The sequence below is a fragment of the Lissotriton vulgaris genome, chromosome 1_1 (assembly GCF_964263255.1).
Source record: "Lissotriton vulgaris chromosome 1_1, aLisVul1.2, whole genome shotgun sequence".
Classification (NCBI taxonomy): domain Eukaryota; kingdom Metazoa; phylum Chordata; class Amphibia; order Caudata; family Salamandridae; genus Lissotriton; species Lissotriton vulgaris.
The window spans coordinates 1,588,863,935-1,588,889,725 of NC_141685.1; the positions used below are offsets into that span (position 1 = coordinate 1,588,863,935).

A 25,791-nucleotide genomic window follows, 5' to 3' on the forward strand; every position below is an offset into this window, starting at 1 on the left:
ACAAATAAGTCTCCCAAGATTGGCACCAGAGACAAAAGAGCCCAAATGTAGCACAAATATCCCCCAGATGTAGCCCAAGTATAGCTCAATGACAGAATGTCCCAGAGTGTTCTAAAGAACAACTAGAGCGCTAACAGTCTTACTTATGACAAAACTATGGCACACCTGAAGTCATCTTGATTGGAATAAAGTGGTAACACTTAAAACATTTAATTTGCAAAGGAACAAAATGAGGGGGTTCATTTTGCCACCAAAATTATGATTAGTGCTGAAGAAAGAAAAATTAGGGCACATTTTGACTTCTCAAATCCTCTTCTATTTCATTAAAAAAATTCTGACATGCAGACTGAAAAATGCACTTTGAATACCAGCAGCAAACTTCCCTGTTGAGAAGTAGCTTTAGTACAGTGATCTAATGAGCAACTAGAGTGTTAACATTCAGAATGTATGGCAAATGTGTGACACATCTGAATGCCTTCTAGATGGAACCAAAGTAAACAAGCATTGAAAATGCAATATATCTCGCCCTCGTTTAAGTTAAAGCCATTCTGTTTGTAATGAGGTGGCTTTTTAGCTTTGCTTTTATTACTGTTTTTAAAAATTTCATGTAAATAACATGCATATGTATGCATATATGTATATGTATGCATGCATTTATATTTGTATTTATATAGATATGCAGAATATATATGTTTATATACATATGTATATATATATACACACATATATGTATAAATGCATATGCATATATATACATATATATATGTGTGCGTGTAGAGAGAGGTAGAGGGGTAGAGGTGTAGAGGTAGAGAGGTAGAGACTAGTAGAGAGAGAAGTAGAGAGAGGTAGAGAGTAGAGAGTGAGTAAGAGAGAGTAGAGGGTGAGTAGTAGAGAGTAGTAGAGAGCAGTAGAGAAAGTAGCAGACAGTGAGTAGTAGAGTGAATAGTAGAGTGAGTAGTAGAGAGTAGTAGAGAGTGAGTAGTAGAGAGTAGTAGAGAGTGAGTAGTAGAGAGTAAGTAGTAGAGTGAGTAGTAGAGAGCAGTAGAGTGAGTAGTCGAGCGTAGTATAGAGTGAGTAGTAGAGAGTAGTAGAGAGTGAGTAATAGAGAGTGAGTAGCAGAGAGTGAGTAGCAGAGAGAGAGAATAGTAGAGAGTGAGTAGTAAAGAGTGAGTAGTAGAGAGTGAGTAGTAGAGCGTAGTAGAGAGTGAGTAGTAGAGAGTAGTAGGGAGTGAGTTGTAGAGAGAGAGTAGTAGAGAGTAGTAGAGTAGTAGAGAATGAGTAGTAGAGAGTGAGTAGTAGAGAGTAGTGGAGAATATTCTAAAGTTTGGCACAGCACCACTTGCACAATAAGTCCAATCAAATCATATCACTTAGAGTCCTTATTGAAGCGCTGAATCTTGGTGTATATTCAAATGCCTTTATTTTCCTTAAGTGTATGTACCACAGCCAGCCGACGCGTTTCATTCTGTACAACATAACTTCTTCAGGGCGTTCTTATTTCCTTCAAGTTATGTCGGTATCCTGTTGTCATATAACTAGATATTTCTTCCAAATGTTAGACGATTCATAAGTACATTCTTATTCAAAATGACTAGGTATCAATTTTTCCCACACAATTCGGGCAGTCTTGAATAATTTATAGCATCCTCAAAGTCAGTCTTTCAAAAATTCCAAAGTATAGGACATGATAATCCAAATCCAAATGTTCTCAAGAAAAGTCATTTTCAATCGTTCGGAATATCGGCGTTTGGGCAGATATGAACAACGGACACCGTTTATGACTTTTCTTGAGAAACATTTGGATTTGGATTATCACAAAAAGTGACGTTCCTGAGGCGCAAGGGGCTCGTAAATAAGGCCCCATAGGTTTCACACTCGTTATAGTTAGGAATTTGCATTAAAAAACCTTTGAAATTCACTGAAAAAATCATAGGTTTCACACCAGTTATAGTTAGATGGACATTTTACTCATACAAAACCATTGAAATTCCCCCGTTATAGTTAGTTGTACTCACTATAACTCGCGTGCCCGCAATCCACTGCCGATGATGTCACATATTACATCATTCATGACATGGTCCGTGACATCACTGATGACATCTCAAATGACATCACTGATGACATCATCCAGTGAATGTGGTTTGCTTTGATATTTAAATATATATTATAAATACACTACTTTGCATTGAAGAATGAGTGGATATATAAATATAAATGTGTGGATGGTGGATTTAGTAACAGTGTCATTGATTGTTTCCTTGACTAATTTGTAGAGTCTCACTATATATAATGTGTAGTTACTAAACTGTGTGAAAGTCTTTATTGCTTTGTCTTAATTGCTATGTTAAAGACTATATATGTTATTGGTTTCTTAGCTGAGTATTTGTATGGGTAAATGAATGTCTATGTGGTTTGGTGGGGGGTGTGTGATTGCCAAAAAATGTGTGAATAGTTCATTCAGCAGGTATGAGGTTAAGACTACATGTTATAACAGTTGTTTCAGTGAGTGTATATGTTTATGGGTGTGGTGGTGATGAAATATTTCTCTCAATGGTACATCTCCATTAAACTTGAAAAAAAAGGCATTGTATGTGACAGTTATATTTAATTAAGTGTGCCTAAGACTTAGTGATTGTATGAGTCACTATATGGATAACTGTATACTTGTAATAGTGATTTTATAACACACTAAGTGTGAGTTACTATCTATATAAATAGATGAAGTGGTGTTTGTATAAGTGTGTAGGTGAGTAAATGTAAGTATAATCAATTGTTTGTATAAGTCAGAAGGATGTCCTTATAAGTGAATACAATGTGTGCTGGTGTGTAATGTTGAAATAGGCGTATAAGTATATTTGATAGTGTTCTGTTGGTTATTCACTGCATATAACACTAAATCTATAGGTAAGTGATTAGATGTGTGTATAGTTCTATGAATAACTGAGTGGGTGTTTAGAAATCTCTATTGGTGTGTTGATGGTTTCAAATATGGCACTTTCTATGTTACAGTGAGTGATGAAAGATTATACTAGTGTGTGATGAGGTGTATTTGATTGTCACATGGATGATGTCAACAGTGATGTCATTTGAGATGTCATCAGTGATGTCATCAGTGATGTCACTGACCATGTCATGAATCAATACTAATATAATAAAGAGAGAGCCCAAACCTTTGAGGAAATACAGCGTTGGAAAGGGCAGTTGCAGAAGAACATAGGCTATGCAGACGCCCACCATATACATTTAAAAGGTAAAAGAACCGTGCCAGCATAGTAGTCCCTTGTGGGCGTGTCTGTGTTGTACTGTGGGCGTGTGCTGGGTGCGTGGCAAACTCAGGGGGTGTGTGGTGCGTTCCACCCTTCATGCCATGTCTCATATCGTGTGCTAATCCCACCCTGCTCTCTTTAAATACCACTGCACCCCATAATCATAACCCACCCTTACTCCTTAAAATACCCCAACACCCTTAAACACTAACCCATCCTAACCCTATACCCCGTACCCCAACACCCAAACCTATCCCTAAACCCTAAAAATACCCCGTAACCCAAAACCCAAACCTAGCCCTGAACCCTATAAATACCCCTGTACCTCAAAACCCAAACCTACCCCTGAACCTTAAAAAAAACCCTGTACCCCAAAACCCAAACCTAGCCCTGAACCCTAAAATACCCCTGTACCCCAAAACCCAAACCTACCCCTGAACCCTCAAAATACCCCTGTACCCCAAATCCCAAACCTACGCCTGAACCCTAAAATTACCCCTGTACCCCAAAACCCAATCCTAGCCCTGAACCCTAAAAATAACCCTTTACCCCAAAACCCAAACCTACCCTGAACCCTAAAATACCCCTGTACCCCAAAACCCAAAACTAGCCCTGAACGCTAAATATACCCTTGTACCCGAAAACCCAAACCTAGCCCTGAACCCTTAAAATACCCCTGTACCCCAAAACCCAAACCTACCCCTGAACCCTAAAATACCCCTATAACCCAAAACCCAAACCTAGCCCTGAACCCTAAAAACACCCCTGTACCCCAAACCCCATACCTATCCCTAAACCCTAAAACTACCCCTGTACCCCATAACCCAAAACTATATCTGAACCCTTAAAATACCCAAATACCCCAAATCATTTACCTCAGTACCCCAAAACATATACCCCTATAACCATACTTACCTTATCCAAACATTAAAAAAATGCTTTTACCATTCATGCATTTACAACGTATTTCCTTGTAAATGTATTCATGGTAAAAGCATATCAAATGTAATGCCATGCGTTATAATGGCATTGCGGAGTCATGGTACTTTCGTAGAATAATGGGTGTTTACCCTCCCCCGGTAAGTACATTGGTGGCACGGGGGCCCACATCTCCAGCAAGATACTCATATTTTTTCACCACCCATTTGAAAAATGCACAGGTCTCTCATTGATGGCCAGCACCGACATACATTTTTAGACACACCTCCCGCCACAAGTTCTAGAATTGCAAACTTTAGAGCTGGGGAGCTACGTTCGAATCTCGGCATCAGCTCAACATCCTGTGATTCCTGGCAAATCGCTTTGTCTCCCCGTGCCTACCAGAAATGAATGTGTTCTTCCGTAATGTAAATTGTGCTCATGCCATGTTGTCGAGTTTGCGCTATATAATATTGCAAGGAAAAATAAAGTAGGGAAACTCGAGTTCACACACTACTGAAGGTGCACTCTTAAGTGCATCAGCAGTGCACTGTGAATCGGAGCGTTTCACAGGCATGTCACAGATAAGAAATGCTATCAAAACGAAATCCTACACAACAATATACTACTGGCCGGCAGCAATTCATACCTGAACAACGTCAGGACGGGCTGCTAGTGATGTAATATGTGACATCATCAGCAGTGGATTGCGGGCGCGCGAGTTATAGTGAGTACAACTAACTATAACGGGGGAATTTCAATAGTTTTGTATGAGTAAAATGTCCAGCTAACTATAACTGGTGGGAAACCTATGGTTTTTTCAGTGAATATATATATGGTTGTGCATGTATATACATGCATACATATATAAACATATATATACATCTGCATATCTATATAAGTACAAATGCATGCATACATATACATATATGAATACATATGCATGTTATGTACATGAAAGTTTGAAAAACACTAATAAAAGCAAAGCTAAAAAGCCACCTAATTACAAACAGAATTGCTTTAACTTGAACGAGAGTGAGACCTATTGCATTTTCAATGCTTGTTAAATATAGAGACAATAAAAGACTCAGGGACTCAGGCCAAGTGGACAATAATCCTTCTTTCCGACATTCTCTAATGAGCAAGGTGTGTAAGGAATCATTGTGATCAATTGTTTACGCTCAATTATGGAAACACACTTAAAAAGCAAAGAGGCTCCTAGATAACTGGTCTCTGCTTCCTCTAACGCCATTCGGTCGAAAATCAATGATTAAAATGTTTATTTTACCATTATTTTTATTTTTGTTTATTAACCTCCTTCTTAAAATACCCAAATCCTATTTTCAGGATCTAGAAATTTTGTTTGGGGGAATAAACAGCCAATAACTACATTGTCAACATTATACAATAAGATACATCTCAGGAGGGTTTAGCCCTCCCAAATTTTGAATCATACTATCAGGCACCAATGTTTAATGTACTAGTTCAGCTTCCAATGCCACCCTCCAAATTTGAACATTTCATGTTCAATATAATGCTGAAAGTGCAATAAAACTGCCTATTTTTCACTACTCTCCTAAATTGCTGACAAAATCAAGGTATAAGACATTAATGGATTTAGGCAATTGTATGCAACATTTTTTAAAACGGGTATGAATCCTCTATGCCATCTATTTATAAAAAAAATCTGATCTTCAGTTTTCGCAGGGGAGCCTAGATTTATGGAAAGAGGCAGGGTTTGAACTATTGAGGGACTTTTACAATATATCAAAACCTGATCACCTGGGATTAGCTGGCTCTGCAGTTGGGTTCCAGGATTACAGTACTTTGCTTTAGTTTTAATCAAATACCCAGTTTTTAAGAGAAAATGATGTGATGGTGAATCCTTCGGCATCAAGGATTCTATTGCAATTATATGAGTATAATATAATTGGAATGGGCAATTGGTAGTCTTTGCTATGTCAGATGTGGGACGGGAAAGAGGTTGATACGTTTTTGCTAAAAGTAGAAAAAGAAACAGGATGCAATCTTAATAGCGAAGAGTGGCACAAGCTATGTGAAGTAGGGCATAGAGCGCTTTGAGCTGCCATTCATAAAAGGATGACTTTTCTTTCAAGATGGCTTGCTTATTACACACCGAAAAGACTACATAAGATGTTCCCACTTTTACCAATATTTATTAAACGGAACAAGGGTCCTAAGGAATTGTAATAGAGAAATAAATGAATGAAAATATAGACCACAATGAGTACTATATTTTAGCTTCCAAGCCCAGCCAAGCGAGGAATATTTTATTTTAGAAATACCAAGGGATTAGTTGACCTGAAGAGGGTCAAATAAGAACATTTGGATAGGGCACAATCCTGTACCTATCCCAAGAAAATAGAAAAACCATAGAATAAGAAAAAAGGTAAGTAAAGAAGGAGGTTTAACAGGCAAGTAAAAATTGCTTTGGAGCCAATAGTGGCTTGCGAATTAATGATCAATTCCGCAAGTCTCAACATACAGTGTATACAGATAGATATGTACAATAAGGTGCATGTAGCACTGTTTTAAAGCGTTAACGTTTCGATCCCTAAGGCTCCTAATGAACCGGGATCATCATCAGGACTGTTTTAAATCACTGCCTGTTTACAATGCGAACGCCTGTAAAAGTGGAAAAGGGGAAAAATGGAGAGACAACATAAGACATCCGCCTGAAATCATAGAATTAAAACATTCAGCAAGGACCATGTATAACTAAAGGCCACTCTTAATTACGTCTAATAGTGAACTATTGATATAAAATAGCAGTGAGTGGTGGTGTCATATGTGACAAGTTACCTCGTCGTGGTTCCTTATACATGCGTGCATTTTCCATTTGGCACAGTAAAAATGGCGCGGTGACATAGTGATTACGTGGTGAATCTTTTGTAGTCTGTACGCTAGTGTGTATACAGGTGAGCGGCGAATTGTCTGTGAATTGGGTTGGGCGAAGATCGAGCTTATCTAACATGAGGTTCTCGTGACGGTGATAAAAAGTGAAATTCAGAGTGAAGCAGTCTATACATGATTCTGCATGCCGGGCGAATTTGGGGGGATTGCGGTCGACATGGGTGGAGTGGTGGTGAGCGTGGTGAGATGAGCACTGACATGCCAAGTCCGTGAGTGGCTTGGTTGGACGTTGGACTGCAGTCGGGCAGTTACCGGTCCGTCTGGGAACTGAGGCAAAACAAGTGCTCGTAAGAATGGGGCTAGTTCCGATCAGGCACTTATTGTGAATGCCGGAACAAGGGGTAGTTACCTGCAAGGGTCCACGGTAAGGGTCGTGAGGTCACGATTCTTCCTTCGTGGGGGGTTATGGAACGGAGGGTTGAATGTACTCCTTGGGTTTTCAGGTCCGAGAGCCTTGTGCTATATGGTAAAAAATTATTATTACCATTAAGGACGGCCAATTCAAGGTCTCAGCTAGCGTATATGCCGGGTGAGGGTGGGCGCTTACCTTGCTTCAAACTGGAAGCGGCGGTGGGTTGGAGACAAGGACACGAGGGTCTGCTCCCCTTTTAGATGGACGGAGTGAAATGACTCCTTGGGTTTTGAAGTCCGGAAGCTCGATGCTGTTTGTTGGGGCGGACTAGGAAAGCGCTTACCTATACTTCACAATGGAAGCGGCGGTGGGTTGGAGGAAGAAACACGATGGTCTTCTCCCTCTGCTGTAGCAGCGCGAATCCGCTGTACGAGTGAGCCTCGTTGTTTGGTCATTGATATTTCTGAAGTGCCAAAACTGAGGAAGGACTGGGCACATTGCCTTGTGTTTGGCGGCCATGATGGAGTGGAGGTATTAACTGATAGAGGCTTTTCAAACAGGGTGTGTTGCAGCGACCATAAGGATTTGGGCTGCGGTTTTGTGGGCCAAGTGCGGTTTGGACAACGGCCAGTGGTTATCTGGAGTCGTGAGTACGATTGTGTGCTCATAATGGTGACGGGTGAGGGCCTTTAGTGCTCTACAATTACACGCATAAGATTATACAACAAATTGATTAAAAACAATAATTATTTTGGCCATTGTGGTGGTAAAACAATCACAGTCAATACATTTCATCTTATTTCCTATTTCCTTCGAGCCTCAAGGCATGTACGGTTTTTAGAGAGAATATGTACACATATATTTATGATCCTAATATTCAGTTACTTAAGCTTTAATTGCGCATAACTACTAGCAAGACATCTAGAGTAGCGAAGTCCAATCCTCTGTCCAGTTCAATCCGTTTCGAATAGAGTCCACCATTATTATGCACTTCAATTCCTCTTTGTTGAGCAAGCTGGACATACTAACCCCTCTTTGGGGAAGTTTCACTGCCTTTAATACAGTCCACCGAATGTCGTCTTCATCATGATTTGCCTCCATGAAATGTTCGACCAGTGGGGCATTCGGTGTCCTGCACCTGATGCGGCTCCTGTGTTGGCAAACACGGGTTTTGACTTTTTGTGAGGTTTCGCCCACATAGTTTTTGTTGCAGGGACATTGAATAAGATAAATTACATTGCTTGTGTTACAATTTGTGAGAGTGTTACATTTAAAAGTGACATTATTGAACACAAGCGTATTACCCTTAATGGTCAAATTACATACTGTGCAGCCACCACATTTGACATGTCCAACTATGGGGGACAGACCCCATGCTGTCTCAAGTGTAGAAGGATGGTTGGGACTGGGGAGCGCTGCCCAGACCAAATGGTGCTTTAGATTCTTACTTTTTTTGAAAGCGAAAAGGGGTCGCTCGATTTCTAGGATGCCTGCATTAATGATCGGCCAATGTTTTAGAATCATTTTTCTCAAATTGTTAGAGATGGGTGAGAAAGTTGTGACACATGCTATTCTATCCATGTTTTTCTTTGGGTTGGGGACAAGCAGTGTTTCACGTGGGCGGTACCAAGCCCTTTTCAGGGCGTTTTTTACAATTTTCTTTGGGTATCCCCTGTCTTTGAGTTTGTTGGCCAAGATGGTACTTTTTCTAAAATAGTCCTCCCTGTGGGAACACTTCCTCCTAATCCGTAGGAATTGGGAGAATGGTAAAGAATCCCTCAGTGCCCTGGGGTGATTACTTGTGTATTCTAACAGGGTGTTCCTCTCAGTGGGTTTTCTTAATAGCCTTGTGAGCAGTTCACCTTCCTGATGAAAGATTGTCAAATCCGAGAAAATTATGGAAGCATTATCTGATGTGGAGGTGAATTTGAGGCCCAAACAGTTGTTATTCATCCAATGCATGAAGTGACGCAGTACATTGGTGTCTAATCTCCATAACATGAAGATGTCATCAATGTATCTGCTTGAAGTTGGATAGATGCACAGCTGATTTGTTGTAAAAGTAATTATATTAGGTTTAGTTGTTTTTATGGTGCACCAAAAGGTGGCGTCGAGGGTCCAACGACGTCTAGAACATAAGTTCCACGAAGATTATCGGCCGCGCTTTACTAGTTACACACGTCAGTGGCACCACCCTCAAAACCAGACGATCTGTACACATATTTCATATAGGTTCGAGCCCTGACGGGTTCCCTACACTATTTTATTTTTTTCTAGCACTTCGTACTACCTTCCTTGTAAGCCGATGTCCACCTTATTTAATTCCTTACACCCCAATCCACCGTCTCAATTAACGGGTGATTTCCGTGGCTAAGTCTGACCTCCCGTACGAGGACCACAGACTAGCTGTAGTCTTTCTTTCTTGTCAATTGTCATGTGACACACCACATGATCGGAATCACTTCAAAATAGTAAAGCGCGGCCGATAATCTTCGTGCCGTCGCTACGAAAGACGAGTAACGGACCCGAGCACGTTCGACTTCCTTTCCAGGTTAGTTTTCTACCAAGGACAGACCCATATTCTTTGAGCGCTACGCCTCAGCTCCCTTTACCCATATTTTAACCAAACCTTACCGCTCTTTTACAGATCGTATAAACAACACACAGAAAGGCATGTAAGTGACGTCTCATTTCCATGTTCACCTTGAGTGCACACCATCATTATGTTTGTTTGTATGCTTGTTCACGTTTTTGCTCACACTGCCACATTTAATTTACATGATGTCACATTGTAATGATATTATTTATGCCATAAAGTGTTGTACACCACAATAACGGTATCCCATTACGTTTTACAGTGTCAATTCCCTGATGAAGGGCATGACCCAAATGCCCGAAATGCATTGGATAGGATAAATGATGATGACATTGCCTGAAGGATAAAAACGTTTGAGAAATGTAAAAGGATAACAAACTATGCTCGAAATTAAGCCAAAGTGTTAATGAAATAAACAACCTGCAAACCATTGAATTAACAGAGTGGAAGTCTTTTTTTGGAGGAAAGACAACAAAATGTGTGCCCACAAAGGGATGATTCTAGAGAACCTCTAGAATCACTTTTCAATCAATGTATCTGCGCCACATGATGATACCGGAGAAAAAAGGGTTAGATTGTAACAGAATTACCTGCCTTTCTATTTCGTCCATAAACAATATGGCCAGGTTTGGGGCAAAAATCGCGCCCATAGAAGTCCCCTTTATTTGTTGATAAAAGAGGCCTTGGAATGTAAAGAAATTTCTGGTAAGGCAGAGTTCCAGTAATTTGCAAATGAATGATGTGGGAATGGCATGTGGTCGCGGGCGTCCATCTAGAGTCTTCTGTATAACAAGCAAAGCCGCAGTTTGTGGGATATTCGTATACAGAGACTCCACATCCATGGTGCACAGGGTATCGGTTGAAGGGTTGAAGGGATGGTGCTCGATCAAATTGATCATGGACATGGAGTCACGTACATAGCAAGCTGTTAGAGGGACAAATTCTTTTATAAAGAAGTCAACAAATGCCCCTAGGGGTTCCAAAATTGAACCACAAGCTGTGTGAATCTTTGGTAAAGTATATATTACCGGGGTCCTAGGACTTTTCACATTCAAATAGTTGAATTCTTTTTTTGTCAGAAAACCTTCTGATACTGCTTCTGTTGTTACCTTGCGTATCAGTTCCTGAATTACCTTAGTAGGGTTGGATGCGAGCCTCAGATAATGATCTGTGTTATCTAATTGCCTCTGGATTTCAGCCGTGTAAGAGTCAAGCTCCTGTATAACTATTCCGCCCCCCTTGTCTGCACTCTTAATAACAATTGAGTCATTACTTTTCAGGGAACAGATGGCCTGTTTCTCCTTAAGTGTAATGGTATATGGTATGAATCTTTTCTGTTGTTTCATACTCTTGAGGTCTTTGAGAACCATTTTCTCGAATGTAATTACTTCTGGTGGTATTAAACCCGCAGATGGCAAAAAGGAGTATGCTCATTGACTTCAGGCGATGGGTGGATTTGTAAAAATGCCTTCAGGCGAACACGCCTGAAGAACCTTAGGAGTTCGGAGTGTACCTCCATGAAGTTGGGCGCCACCGTTGGGACAAAAGTAAGGCCCTTCTTAAGGAGGGAGAGTTCATCTTGCGCCAGCAAGTGAGTGGTAAGATTGAAGATGGGAATAGTGTCAGTTTCGGAGGGAATCTGTGTTACCATTGATAATAGTTGTTCCTGGTCCTCCGTTCCCCTGGGGGGTTGACCCATCTCTGAGCTTTCTTGATGCGCCCTCGTTGTGGCGGTTCTTGCTGGCCTCTCTGTAAAAAAATATTGGAATTCTGGTGTGCTCCCCCTCGCCTTGATGTGCTCGAGCCTTCGCCTGCGTCTGAATTGTCAGATGATTCGGCAGAGGTATCGGAGAAACCAACCAGATTCTGTCGCCTGTTATATCTCCCCCAGGGTCTATTTTGTTGGGGGTTGGTATATGACTTGTTCGTGTAAAAGTCCTTTTGTAGATAGGGATACGTTATTTCAATATTATAAGACTTTATATCCTTTTTAACTTTATTAGATTTCTTATTTTGCTCAATTCTGTAAAACTCTGCAACGGTCTTATCTACCTGTTCTATGAGTTTTTTGCTTTCAGTTGTGGTATCAGAGTCCTCAATTTGTTTAAGGATGTCGGCAATTTCTACCTCTAGTGACTTTAATGTCTCAGTAGCTGTGTCAATGCCTAAAGCATTTTTACCAAGACATTGCTTTAGATGTCTGGATCTTGTGACAGGGATTTGGAATCATGTTTTCTTTCATTGCCGGCATTTACAACAATTTTGGGTTGACGTTTTTGAAGCTATTAATTTATCGCTCTCAGTACAAATTATGCCTTCTTTAAGATTGGTCTTTTTCGGGTGCTCATTTAGGTTTACCATTTGGCAGACTGTCAGCAATACTTTATCTCCATTGCCATTACAGTAGCCAGGTTGCTGATACTCCAGAATTGGAAATCAGATACGATAACTTTGATTTATTATTGGCATAGGAAGATGGCTAGGATTTACACTTGGGGAGAGGCATATGCTAAACGGATTGGAGTTGTACATAGATTCAAAGCGATCTGGTCAGGGTTTTCCTTGGTATTGGCAGCAAATGATTGATAAATAACTCATTCCAATCTCCCTCTTCTGTACAAAAACCAAAATGATAGATGTATAAAATTCTGCTACAATAATGTATGGACCTCTTTTAGTAGGTCTCTTGCACTTTCGCTGATAATTCATATAGCTGCTTTTTTTGCAAAATGCACTTTTTTCTCTTGGATGGGAGATTATATATAACATTATAATATTATGCACATAGTGCTCTCTTTCTGATATTATAATCATTCTTTTAGAGGGTGGTCTATGACTAAGCAGTTGCTATTCATGAATTTCTAATTATCTTGTCCTGTCTGTAGTAATATTTATGTATCTCTGTCATAATTTTAGTAGCGTACTGTTTGCACATTAGATATTTTGAATTTTTTCGGCCATTTCTGAAATATTGATTGCTATTATTTTTGCACTTTTATGAATTTGTAACCATGTTTTCATCTACTCAAATAAATAAAAATAAAAAAAGAACTACCAACTCAGACAGACCGATTGCCCACAAGGTTAGACCTATTCCCCTTTCAAAAAGGAATTAGATAAATTATTTGATTTGCGGGCTCATCGAACTGATTGAAAGTTACCAGTGGTTGGCGCCTATAGTCATAGCAACTGAGTCCTCTGGCAAGGACATATAGTTCTGCATTGATTTATGAGGCTTCAATGCCAGCATATGGGTGGACAGATATCCCTTCCCCCCATATCCATGAAATACTAACATTAATTAAAGGAGGCAATTGTTTCAGTGTTTGACCTCTCATCTGCCTACCATTAGGCGGAACTACATCCAGCATTGTGTCCTCTCACATCCTTTGTAACCCCACTAGGGGCCTTCCAATATACGTGTATGCCATTTGGGCTTGCTTCAGTAGATGCTCCATTCCAAAGGATTATGCAACGTGTCTTGAGGGAAGTCCCCAACATGATGTCTTTCCAGAATGATATTCTGGTTCATGGTAAAGATGAAAAGAGCATGACTCAGTCCTAAGAGAAGTGTTAACCAGGGTAAGGGAGACAGGACACACCACAAAGAGGGAGAAATGTCAAATTGGTGTAGAATCAGGGGAATACCTAGGTCTCACAATCTCACATGATGGCCTTAAGTCCAAAATGTATATGGTTGAAGCCATAGAGAAAACAGAGGCTCCCACTAATACTGAAGAACTGAAACCCTTCCTGGTACTCTCCGAGTACTATTCTAATTATTTTCAAAACTATGCATGTATGGTAGAACTACTGCATAATCTCTTAAGGAAGAAAGTGCAATTTGTATTGGAGGAGGAATGTCCTACTGCATTTAAGTCAGTGAAGCAAGGTATAATCAAAGCCCCAGAATCAGGTAGATTTGATCCCAATAAACCTACTGTTTTACCGACAGATGCCAACAATAAGGACATAGGAGCTCGCTTAACTTAAATAGTGGAGGGTAAAGAACAGGTTTTTGCCTTTGGCTATGCAATACCAATCCCTGGGAGGCATGAGCTTCTATTCGAGCATGAAAGATGCTTTTGGGGTTTTATTTCAGGGGCTGGAGCATTTAAGACATGGAAAGTCTACAGATGAAAAGGATCTTAAAGTAATGTTATGTTATAAAATTCTTGTAAAGCGCACGTTCACTCATTAGTTTCATGGCGCAGTTTCTATGAAGTGCCGAACCCTGTAGGAATGTATTTGTATGCTTGTCTAAACAACCATGTCTGGGATTTTATGAAGCTCAGCAGTCAGTCAGTACATGATCTAATTTCAAGGGGAAGGAGTCTGGGTGCAAAAATTGCGAACATACACCCCCCCTGCCGCTTCAGCTTGAAGGAGGGAGTTGCCAGGAGGTGAAGGTGAGCAGAGCGTAGGTTGAGTGAGGGAGTATACCTATGAATAAGGCTATCAATGAAATTGGGGCTCCTTCCATGTAGAGATTTAAAGACCAGGCAGCTTACTTTAAAGGTGCAGCGCTGGGGGATGGGGAGCCAATGCAGGTTCCTCAGGAGCGGAGTGACATGTTGCCACCTAGGTTGCTGATGAATCAATATGGCCGCTTGATTCTGCACCAGCTGTAGACGTTTGGTTAGAAATAGGGACATTCCAAAGTAAACTGAATTGGCGTAGTCTAAGTGAGACATGACCGTGGCTATCACAAGCTGTGTCAATGCTTCCTGTGTGAGTAGTCTGCTGATCTTCCTAATCTTCCTTAACTGGAAGAAGCAGGTTGAGATCACTGAGCCAATTTGGGTCTTTATTGTTAGGTCGTTATTTATTGTGACGCCGAGACTATTTGCGGAGGGGGAAGGGGTGGGGGAGGATCCCAGTTCTGTTGGCCAGAAGTGCAGGCCCCAGAGGTTATGGCAGCCCTGTAAGGACCAATTCGGTCTTACCTGGGTTAAGCTTTAGATGATTGCTGTCCATCTAGTGGCGGATGTGCAGCATGGTAGTCTGAAATTCGAGAGCTGATTCAGATGAGTTGTCAATAGTAAACATTAGTTGCAGGTCATCAGCGTAATTTAAAGTGGCAACTTTCCTTTCTTTGAGGGACCAGTTCAAAGGGAGGAGGTAAAGATTAAACTGATGAGGGGATAGGGAGGAGCCCTGTGGCACACCGCAGGTAGTTTCTAATGTTGGTGCCATAAACTGGGCTATGTGGACTGACAGGGAGCGGTCCTCTAGGAAGGTACTAATCCAACTGAGGGCAGAGGCCTGGATGCCCGCCTCTCTGACACGGTCCACCAAGATATCATGGTCGACTGTGTCAGAAGCTGCACGGAGATCTAACAACACCAAGGCTGGTTGACCTTCTCCCACAGGGAGTCTAGTTCCCCCCAATATCAATGTTTCTGTTGAGTGGGCAGGGCGGAACCCTGCTAGGTGTGGATCGAGGTAATCAGCTTGTTCAATGAAGTTGGAGAGGCACTTAGCTACATGAGCCTCCAGTACCTTAGCCAGGTAGGGGAGCAAGGAGATCAGACAACAGTTCAATAGGATCTGGGGATCAGCCCCTAGTTTCTTTAGGAGGGGAAGGACGATTGGCTCTTTAAAGGCCCTGGGGACATGGACCTGAGATAAGGACTTGTTCAGAAGGGAGAGGGCTGGCCCAGGGAGACTGAAACAGGCTTCCTTTAGAACGTGGGGCAAACAGCAGTCCATGGGAGACCCAGATTTTACCTTAGATATCAAGTCCAGAAATGCCTATATAAGTATGTCCGGAAATCGGTAGAGAGAGCAGGGATTTCCTGGCATTGAGGGGTATATCTCAGCGAGGGTGCATGTAGGGATGTTAGCTTTGATAGTGGAAATATTTTCAATGAATAAGTTATTCAGAGAGTTACAAGTGCTTGAGAGGGAGTGGGTTTTATTGTAACTCTGTCCGGGTTGGATAGTTCATTAACAATTGAGAAGATTTCCTTAGATCAATTAATAGAGGTTAGAATTCTGGAGGAGAAGTGAGTGGCTTTAGCGGTCAGGATCGCTTTTTTGTATTTTGTCATTGCAGCCAAATAGGTTTGTTTTCCTTCTAGTGAGTAACTCTGTCTCTACTTTCTTCCCGATTGGCGAAGGGCTAGTTTTTTAGTTTTTAGGTCAGTGGTGAACCATCTCTGTGCATCATGACAACAAGCTAGGTTTATTTTCTTGAGTGGAGCGTGTTTATTACTGGATGTTAATAGCCAGGCTGAGATCGTATTTTTGCTAAGTTTGATAGCAGATTCAATATTTGGGGCTGTGTTGGCCAGTGTTCAGAAAAGGGGGTGGAGATGAACAGAGTGTCTGAATTAAGCAGACCACTCTTACCCAGTCCAAAGATCAGGGCTTGATCCATCACCGTTATTTATCTCACTGCACCATCCCAGCTCAGAACCTGGCTATATGCAAATCAGTCTGTCCCTGGCCCAGTGCATCATGGGAACAGGGCAGACTAAACTACCAAGCCAATTCTTCACCAGAAAGGAGACAAGCTACCGGGGACCGGTTTCTGGCATTTCAGCCGTCGTCGGCCCGGCTTGCTTGAATCCTGATGGTGCAGTGAGAAAGGGACTCATGTGCTTAATTCAGACACTCTGTTCATCACCACCCCCTTTTCCTAATCATTTTTGTCCACCTTAAGCGTGGAAGGGTATACTCAGATGTGAGTCCCTAGCTCATTGCACCATCAGGATTCAAGCAAGCCGGGCCGAAGACGGCTGAAATGCCAGAAACCGGTCCCCGGTAGCTTGTTTCCTTCCCAGTATAAGAATTGGCTTGGTAGTTTGGTCTGCCCTGTTCCCATGATGCACTGGGCCAGGGTCAGACTAATTTGCATATAGCCAAGTTCTGAGCTGGGATGGTGCAGTGAGCTAAAAAACGGTGATGGATCAAGCCCTGATCTTTGGACTGGGTAAGAGTGGTCTGCTTAATTCAGACACTCTGTTCATTTTGGCATGATTAGTTACCAGGTGGGCAACAAGGTCCTGGTGAATGATGGCCGCCACTCCTCCACCTACTTTGCCCGGCAGGCGGTTCATTTGGAGGGTGTAGTAGTCATTGGGCAACATGGCCAAAATATCAGGGGTAGATTCCTGTGAGAGCCAGGTTTCGCTTAATAAGAGGATGTCTAGCTTCTCTGAAACAAGTTAAAGGAATATGTCAAGCTTGTGTTTTACTAAAGAGCTAGTGTTTAAGTAGGAGACGGATAGCATAGAACGCCTGTGTCTATACCTGTATCTTTGAATGTCCGGGGTTGTGTGTTGGGTGTGCAACTTCAGGGAATGACGCCCTTGGTACCATGATCTTATTTTGGATCAGGCTGAGGCAAGCAGAAGGATTAAGTGGATGCATGACCGTGTGTAACTGTTTTAGTTCCCGTGAAGAGTAGAGATTGGGCATAATGACTGGCCCCTGGCCCCGGACGTCCGCAGATGGGCTTACCTTTGGTGCGCTGCTGGTGTGCACGCTGCACGCACCCGCGCTGCGACCAGCACAAATGACAAGTCTCAGACTAGGCTCCTCCCCTCACCCTCCACATTTGGTCCCCCCTGATGGGTGGAACCAGGAAGCATCTGGGGAGCCTAAGACGCTGCCAGCACGAGCAGGCTTACAGGTAAACTGTGGTATTTTAAAAAATATATCAATTTCAATTTCATACAAGTTTAAAAATGCTGAAATCAAGCGCAAGTAAAAGAAAACTGGTCCACGGGGTAGTGGCACAGTCCTAGAGAGTCCTGAAATTATATTAATTGGTGATTGCAGTATTTACTACCGACCAACGATGATTGCTTTTTGTCTTCATTGCCAGTGACAGGAATTTGTTTAGATGGCATATGGTATCGCACCAAATTAGGCTATAAACAATAGTATGTGTGAGCTAAAAGAGATTGTATGTTACATTTTGGGTAATTTTCATTCAAAATCCTTTGTAAAGGATGATTACTTTCACTAAACACAGTATGGTAGTTCAGTGATCAATCAGTCTGTCCTTGGAAATTGTTTATCAAATGTATGTGTGCTGATGAGTATAATAGTATTAGATTGTTCACATTATATCATGCTTACATTGTTTTTCTACAAATTTTCACAGGTCCTTGCTCATCGTGGCGGTCACTGGACCTTACTTCACAACGCTTGCCGTATCCTCTGGAACTTCACATTAGAATTACAATCTATTGTTGAGAATCTAGATTCTGTTCAGCGTGAATCATTTCCCGTCACCATGGATACGATAAACTACGTCATGTGGCTGCCATTTTATCTTGCCTCGGATATGACTTTTGACATGATAATAGCACTGCAGAAAGATAATAGCCTTCAGGTAAAAGATTTTTAGTACTTATAAAGTCGCGCTTTTGCTACTTTTGTTTTTAGGTCGAGCCTGGGCAGGGAGAGGCATGCTGTTTTAGAGTATGGGCTTGAAGCTCTGCCCACTTTCCACCCATATTTTGAATTGGCTTGTGTCATTGTCCTTTCTAAATGCTGGTTTCTGATTCATTATTAGGCTTGTTAGTGCCTCCTTACTACCACCTTGTCTTCATGTGTAACCTCCCATGAGGACTGGCCCTTTTACTTCAGTTGTCACACAGTATGTCTTATTTAGTCTGTAAGCACTATTTTCTTTAATGGGTTTCTCCTACTGCAGGCAAGACATGCTTTCCTGCAACATTCAGCATGCCATGCATGCTTTTACTTTCCAAGCAGCCCGGGCCAATGGCGGCTGCTTCTTTGAAATGAAATATGTCTCACATTTACAAGAGTTTGAACTGTTGGCATTGTAAATTACAATGCCTTTTATTTATGTGTTAATTATCAAAACAGATAAATAAAAGGCATTGTCATTTACAATGCCAATAGCATTACCTCTTGCAAATGCGAGACCTATTGCTTTGCAAATGTGTATTCTTCTTTGCCTTTTGTCATATCCGAAGATGTGACCTCTTACACACTGACATGCCTGTAGAAAGCTTCTGGTAGTGAGGGATATTCTTGGATTAAGGCTTCCAGACTTGTATATGTTTTCTGATAATTTAGGGTAGTTACTGGCACCGAAGCATAAGCAGTACAGGAGAATAATAAAAAAACAAATCATGAAGGTATCCATCATTCTACAACCCTCCTTCCGTAAAGCCTACTAAATCTAGGACTATAATCAAAAGTTAATAATTTGCAGATGGGAGCCTTAAATCCCTGTGTAACCAGGGACACAGCCCTGCTGTGTCCCTGGTTACACAGGGATTTAAGGGCTTACGCCCTGCCGGCGAGTCGATGTAGGCAGCTGGGCTGTGTCTGTTGCTAACTGGCCGCATAATAAAAATGTTTGATCCTAAAATATAACATATTTTGTACAGTCAGGGCTGTTCCTGCAAATTGTTAGTGGGGCGGGGAGGGAGGGCCGGGGTGCCGGAAGGGGGGAGAAAATCCAACAAAAAAAACATACCTGCCTGATGGCTGGCCGGCCGTCACTTCTCCCTCGGTCCTCTTCCTGGCCTCTTTTGGAGCAGCCAAACACAACGCAGCAATGCAGAGTTGTGATTGGTAAGCAGCCAGGCTCTCCTGAGTTAATCACAACGCTGCAATGCAGTATTGTAATTGGTCTGAGCGCCGTGGTTTGACGCTCAGATGGAGAATCGAAGCCTAATCATATTCTCCACGCAGGCTGTAATGCAAAACTTAGGAGGATGCCACCACTCCTTCCCCCTGCGCAGCCTAGCCCTGCCCCACAAAACTGCCCCAGTACAGAAAAATAAAATGATAATAACATCCTGTTATTATCCTTTTAGTTTTCCTTTTTTGCCATGCTTTAAGGCAGTGGGGCGATGCTCCTCCACCGTAGCGGAGGAGCCGCTCCTGATTTTATATATTGCAAATTACAGCTGAGTTATGATGTCTCCAGATACCATTCCTAATGCTTGCAGCCAGAGCCAGCAGCCTAGGTGAAAGGCAGACCACATGATGCTACTGTTGCAGTTTAAACAATGAAACCACGACTGGCTCATATTGCAGATCTGTTTTGCTAAAAAGACAATATTTATGATAACATGTTTGTTTTATCCATATAGTTCCTTACAGAAAAGATAGAATCTCTGCATGTTCCAACACATTCTGAGCTAAAGCATTTTTACCCCAATTTACATTAAACTGATTAGAATATCTTTTAGCGAAAACGATTAGCTGCTGTTCAGTGTGTTTAATTTCTCACCACAGATTTTGCTTTTTTCTTCTGATCTGCATTGAAAATGAAAGAGGGGGACACCAAGGATTTAAAATTTTTTGGGAAGGGTGATGGTGTGACCATTTATTATAGGGATTAAACCACCCTCTGCTGTACATTAAAAGGATATTGTAATTTTCCTCAAAGCTTCAAGACCTCATAAAGGAAGTTTATCTCAAGAATCATTCCTCTATATGGTAATGGGACTCCTCGGTCTTGCAGTATTCTTATAATGTATGCCAGGCGGGTACTTTATCCCATATACTTTCAGATTCTGTGCACTCTGCAAAGTTCATCAGTGTGTAGCCAACCTCTTCACTGCTAATTAGAAGCATATGGGACAAAGTACTAAGTACAACAAAGTTGTACAGAACACATGCTAATCAGCAAGCGCTAAAGGCATATGATTGCATTGATTGTCCAGCAGATTACAGTGCAAAATTGCACTGTATCCGTTTTGCCTTATCTGACTTCACCGAAGATGTTAGCTTTCTCATAAATAGTAATTCTAATTATTTATTTCCATATGTGTTTTCTGAGTATTGTAGGAAAACAGATTGGTAAACTGTGGAGGGGGAATACATTAGTCTTGAGATAAGCCGAGGCTCACCTTCCACAAATTCAAGACAATCTAAACTGGTTTCTATGAGAAATAGCTAGCTTGGTACCTTTACACACAGAGCGAGGCCTTGCTCAGAGAAAATGGCATGTGGCACATAAACCGCAACACTGTAACATCACTACAGTTACGAAGTGAACACTTTGATTAAAAGGGATAATATGCTGTGATTAAATAGCAAAATGGATGGAGACAGATGGCTGTAAGGATCAGGTGTTAATAATATCTTCAAATTCATCCTAATGGAAGCAGTGGAATATAATGCAAAACAATGGGCTGCTTTTGAAAATGGAAACTAGAAATTCTCCGACAGATGGTAGTATATACAAATAGAGAGGTAACTACAACCAATGCTTGGTTAATGAGCAGCTGACCACTGAGGTGGGCAACATGTAATCGCAGTATTTTATATGTTGTTTGTTGTTGTTTTTTTTGTTTTCATTTTGCCAATTCTCATATCAAGTCTCTCTTCCTATTTCTTCATGCTGGGTGTGAAGGCAATCAGAGAGAGGAAGGAGTGGTCCTAAGAGAAATGCTGTGACTGATCCCATCTCCACTTCTATCTGTGCGCCCCTGCTGAAGATTTCTGGAGCCACCGGAGCCACCAGTACTTTTGGCTTAATCATTGGACCTGCTTGTTTTTTCTCTCCATTCCAACAGTAAAGCCCAGATCTTAACTCTATTTCCTGAGTCACAGGCCATATCTGATTCGCTTGTTAATATCACACTCTTTAGGCACTCAGCAAAGGATGGCGGGTTTTCTGATTTCCACTTCATACATTTCTCACGTCTTGCCAATACAACCACATAGAAGGTGAACATGGAACCGACCTCCCTCACCATCTCTTTGACTTGCGATAGCCCAAAGAATATTAAATGCAGGCTTACCTTAAGCTGGTTCCCCTGGACCTATCCTAAGAAATTGCATACCTCCAACCAATATTATGTAATTTTTGGGCATTCCATAAACATATGCAGATCATCTGCTTCTTCATGCTTACATCTTGGGCAGCAGTACTTATTACCTGTAACCTTCAACAGCTTCCACGGAGACCAATAAACTCTGTGAACTGTAAATAAGTGGTTATGCTTTAGTGAAGCAGGTTTTACAACTACTCGTAGCATATCAAAAGAGTCCATCCACTGAGTCTTAGCTCCCTCCTCTCCAAATTCTTTATCCCATAAATTTCTAATATCGGTGTCAATAGTCTCCTCTGCTTCTACGAAAGACCAATACCGAAAAGAAATTTCCTTCTTCCAGTTATCTGTTCCTTTTAGCTGATCTAACTTTAGGTCTTTATCCTCCTGTGCCCATTCTTGAGTTGCCCACCAGGATCCCAATTGATAATATTTGCATCTTGTCAGTTTCCCCCTGGTCAAGTTACTAAGTATTTCCCAACTCACTAATCTGTTATCCTTCATAAGGTCTGTCCAATAAAATATGCCCCCTACTTTCAATGGTTGGCTCAATTGGTCTTTCAGACATTCTGGGGTGCCTCGAGATTCCCAAATTGGAGCCCGTGCAGAATAATAGGTAAGTCACAGTTATTTCCGGACATACATCCATGTTCATAATGCAGTACTTAAGATCTTCAATCTGACCTTTTAAAAAAACTTTGGGTCTCCCAACTTAAACAAGAAGTAATGCTGGCCTTGACTAACATCCCCAAGCATTGCTGAAAACAATAAGCCCAATGATGGCCTATCGGGCTTATTTGCTCGCATACGGAAATGTTTTTAATGGAAGGCATAGCAATAGGAAGCAGGTCTGGTAATGTCAATCTCCATGCCCCTAGTTTCTTCCTCAGCTTCCTCCAAGCTATCCTTGGGCCCTTTGACGCCTATATAAAACTACCAATTTCCCCCTGTAACTTAGCCATATCTTCTTTCATAAAAGTTAGAGGGATAGAATTATAAAGAAAAGTAGCTTTCGGGAGTATAACCATCTTTATGAGATTTACCCTGCCATAGATATTTAATGGTAAATTTGCCCACTTTAACCATAAACACGATATCTCCTGACTCGCTTTCTTCCAATTTACTCTTGCGATATCCTCCAACTTCTGCATGATTATCACCCCCAAGTATCGCATTTGGGTTTTGACTTCTTGAATTTTTATTCTCTGGTTCCATTGCATAATCTGTGTTTTATCTACGTTGACCTTGTAGTCAGAGATTGAGCTAAACTCTTCCGCCCTTCTCATCAAAGTGGGTATTGCTTCCTGGGGGTTAACTGTATATATAATCAGGTCATCTGCATGGAGCCCCAGTTTTACTTCAAAGCCATTAAAGTTAAATGGGAGAATCATGGTATCTACCCTAATTAAATTAGCAAAATGCTCTATGTATAGGTTGTATAAGAACGGATACAATCCTTGTCTTGTGCCTCTTGTTATACTAAACCAGTTTGTTAGCTCTCCATTGGTCAACTCTTTAGCTCTAGGGTTCTGAGACAAATTTTTCACCTCCTTAACTATATTTATTGGAAAGGTAAAACTGATTAAAACCTCCCAGAGATACTGCCAATTCACCTGTTGAAATGCTTTAGAAGCATCTACTGCCACTACAGTCAAGGGATATTTCGTACTTCCGCCATATCCACCGCTCCTATCATCTGAAAAGTTAATTCATCCAGTTGCCTCCCAGGAATGAAACCCCTTTGATCCGAGTGCACAACCTCTTTTATCACCTTAGCTACTCGTGATGCCACAATGCCTGAGTAAATCTTGTAGTCAGCATTTAAAAGGGATATAGGTTTTTAGGAATTAACCTTTTGCAGATCTTTCTTAGGTTTTGAAATTAACGTAATCGTGGCTTCTGACCAGGAGCTAGGAATACTTTCTCCCCCCCTGTACAGCCTATTACACATAGAGGTTAAGGCAGATACCACATACTCTAATATGCAGAGGTATACTTCCTTCGGAAGGCCGTCTGCCCGGCTGCTTTTCCCCTAGCCATTTTTCTACACTGGATCCTGACCTACTCTTCTGTTATCTCCTTTCCCAAGTCTCGTCTCTGCTTTTCATCCAACTGTGGGAGCCTGATCTGTCTTAACCACTTGTTGATCCTCTCTTGGTCAGGGAATACAGTATCTTCATACAACTCCCTCATAAACTCACTAGCCTCCCGGCCTATATCTTCATTCTCACATAACTCCTCCCCTGACTCTTTACTTTTCAAGCATTTTATTGTGTTCGTAGCTCTGTCTGCTTTCACCTTCCAAGCCAACAGAGAGCTGCATTTTTCTCCGTAGGCAAAATGTTGAAGCTTGCTAGCCTTCCACCTATCAAGTAATTTTTTATCCACGTTCACCAGAAATTTGGGCTGCAATTTTTTTAAATCCTTAGCCAAAAGAGATATATTACTGGCACCATCTAAGGAGGCCTTCTGTAGATCTCTTCGTTCATTTTGATCGCCCTTATTTTGCTCTCCTCGTCCTGTTTTGCTATCAGGATTCCCCTTAAATAAGCCTTATAGGCATCCCAGACCAGTTGCTCCCTTGCCGAGCCTACATTTATTTGAAAATATTCCTCTGTTCTATTTCTAAAATTTCTGATCACTATTTCATCTAGTAATACAGTCCTATCTAATGTCCTCCTCCTTAGCCCCTGATTTTTTACCGACATTACCACTGCAGAGTGGTCTGTTAAAATTGCTGGAATATGTGATACTACTTCTATGTCCGCATATAAAGCCTGGTTTACACGTAAATAGTCCATACGGGAGTGATGTCTATACTGTTTACTATAATAAGTAAAATCCCTTATTCCCTTGTTCTTATTACGCGAAATATCTTGTATCATGCTTTTTAATCTATCCAAGGCTTTAGGTGGAGTAACATACTTCACACGTGATGTTCTGTCTAATTATTAAGAAGCAAGTTAAACTCTCCTCCTAGAATTACAGAGGCTTCTGTTTTCAATAAACATGCTTCAAGCTTTACCAAGGGGCCTTGATTATCCTTGTTGGGCCCATAACAAACTGCACACACCAAAAGCTTATCTTGTATCAGTATTGTGGCTACTAACCATCTGTGGTGTGCCCAAATTCAGGGATGCATTCATACTCCATGTATGCACTATTCTACTAACCATATCCCCGTAATATTGGTCTCATATTTCACAACTATATTTCCCAGATTACTCTTTATAATGATGGCCACACCTCTTGAACTTCCCCTTTGGTCTGAACAGAACACCTCTTGGACCCAACGTGCCTTACAGAAACACTCCCTACACTCTTCCCTCTCTAAGTGTGTCTCTCGTAAGAAAATAATTTGCGCATCGCTTTCCTTTAAAAATTCTAATATCCCATATGCTTTTTTTCTACCCCTTAGACCATTCACATTCCATGTCAAAAAAGTTACTTTTTGGGAACTATCCATATTATACTCTACTTTCCCCACAGTTTTTCATCTCATTTGGTGTGTACTCTATATTGTGCCTATTGTTCTTCATTTTCCCTTTCAAGTTCAGCATCCTGAGGACATTCTTTTTTCTTTTTTCCCCCTTTGCTCCCCACACCCTGTGCCCCCCCTCCCCCTTGGGAAACACCCTTTTTACTCCTTTGGCGCTGGAAACCACCCTTTGTGATCCCCCCATTCCCGAAGAGAAGGAATTCTAAATACCAAAAAATGAAGAAGAGAAAACGGCATCTATATACGAACTTTATACACACATTTACTTTTACAACCTTCCACTATACCCTGCTATACTGTATTCAAAATACTCAACCCTCCATCTGCGCCAGAAAAACATCCACTTATTCTGGGTTGTGGAAGTCATACATCTTGTTGCACCACATTATTTTCAGCAATGCTGGGAATTTCATCTGCACCTGAGCTCTCTTACTCTGGAGCGCACTCAT

General features: G+C 41.4%; 1 protein-coding gene across 1 annotated transcript in view; it reads left to right on the forward strand.

Moving 5' to 3' along the window:
- The window catches only part of CFAP54 (cilia and flagella associated protein 54), a 2,285,874-nt gene that overhangs the window by 1,082,049 nt on the left and 1,178,034 nt on the right, over nt 1-25,791 (forward strand). The window contains exon 37 of the mRNA XM_086918163.1: nt 18,183-18,413. Coding sequence (XP_086774289.1) covers nt 18,183-18,413 — 231 coding nt within the window. The remainder of the gene's footprint in view (nt 1-18,182; nt 18,414-25,791) is intronic.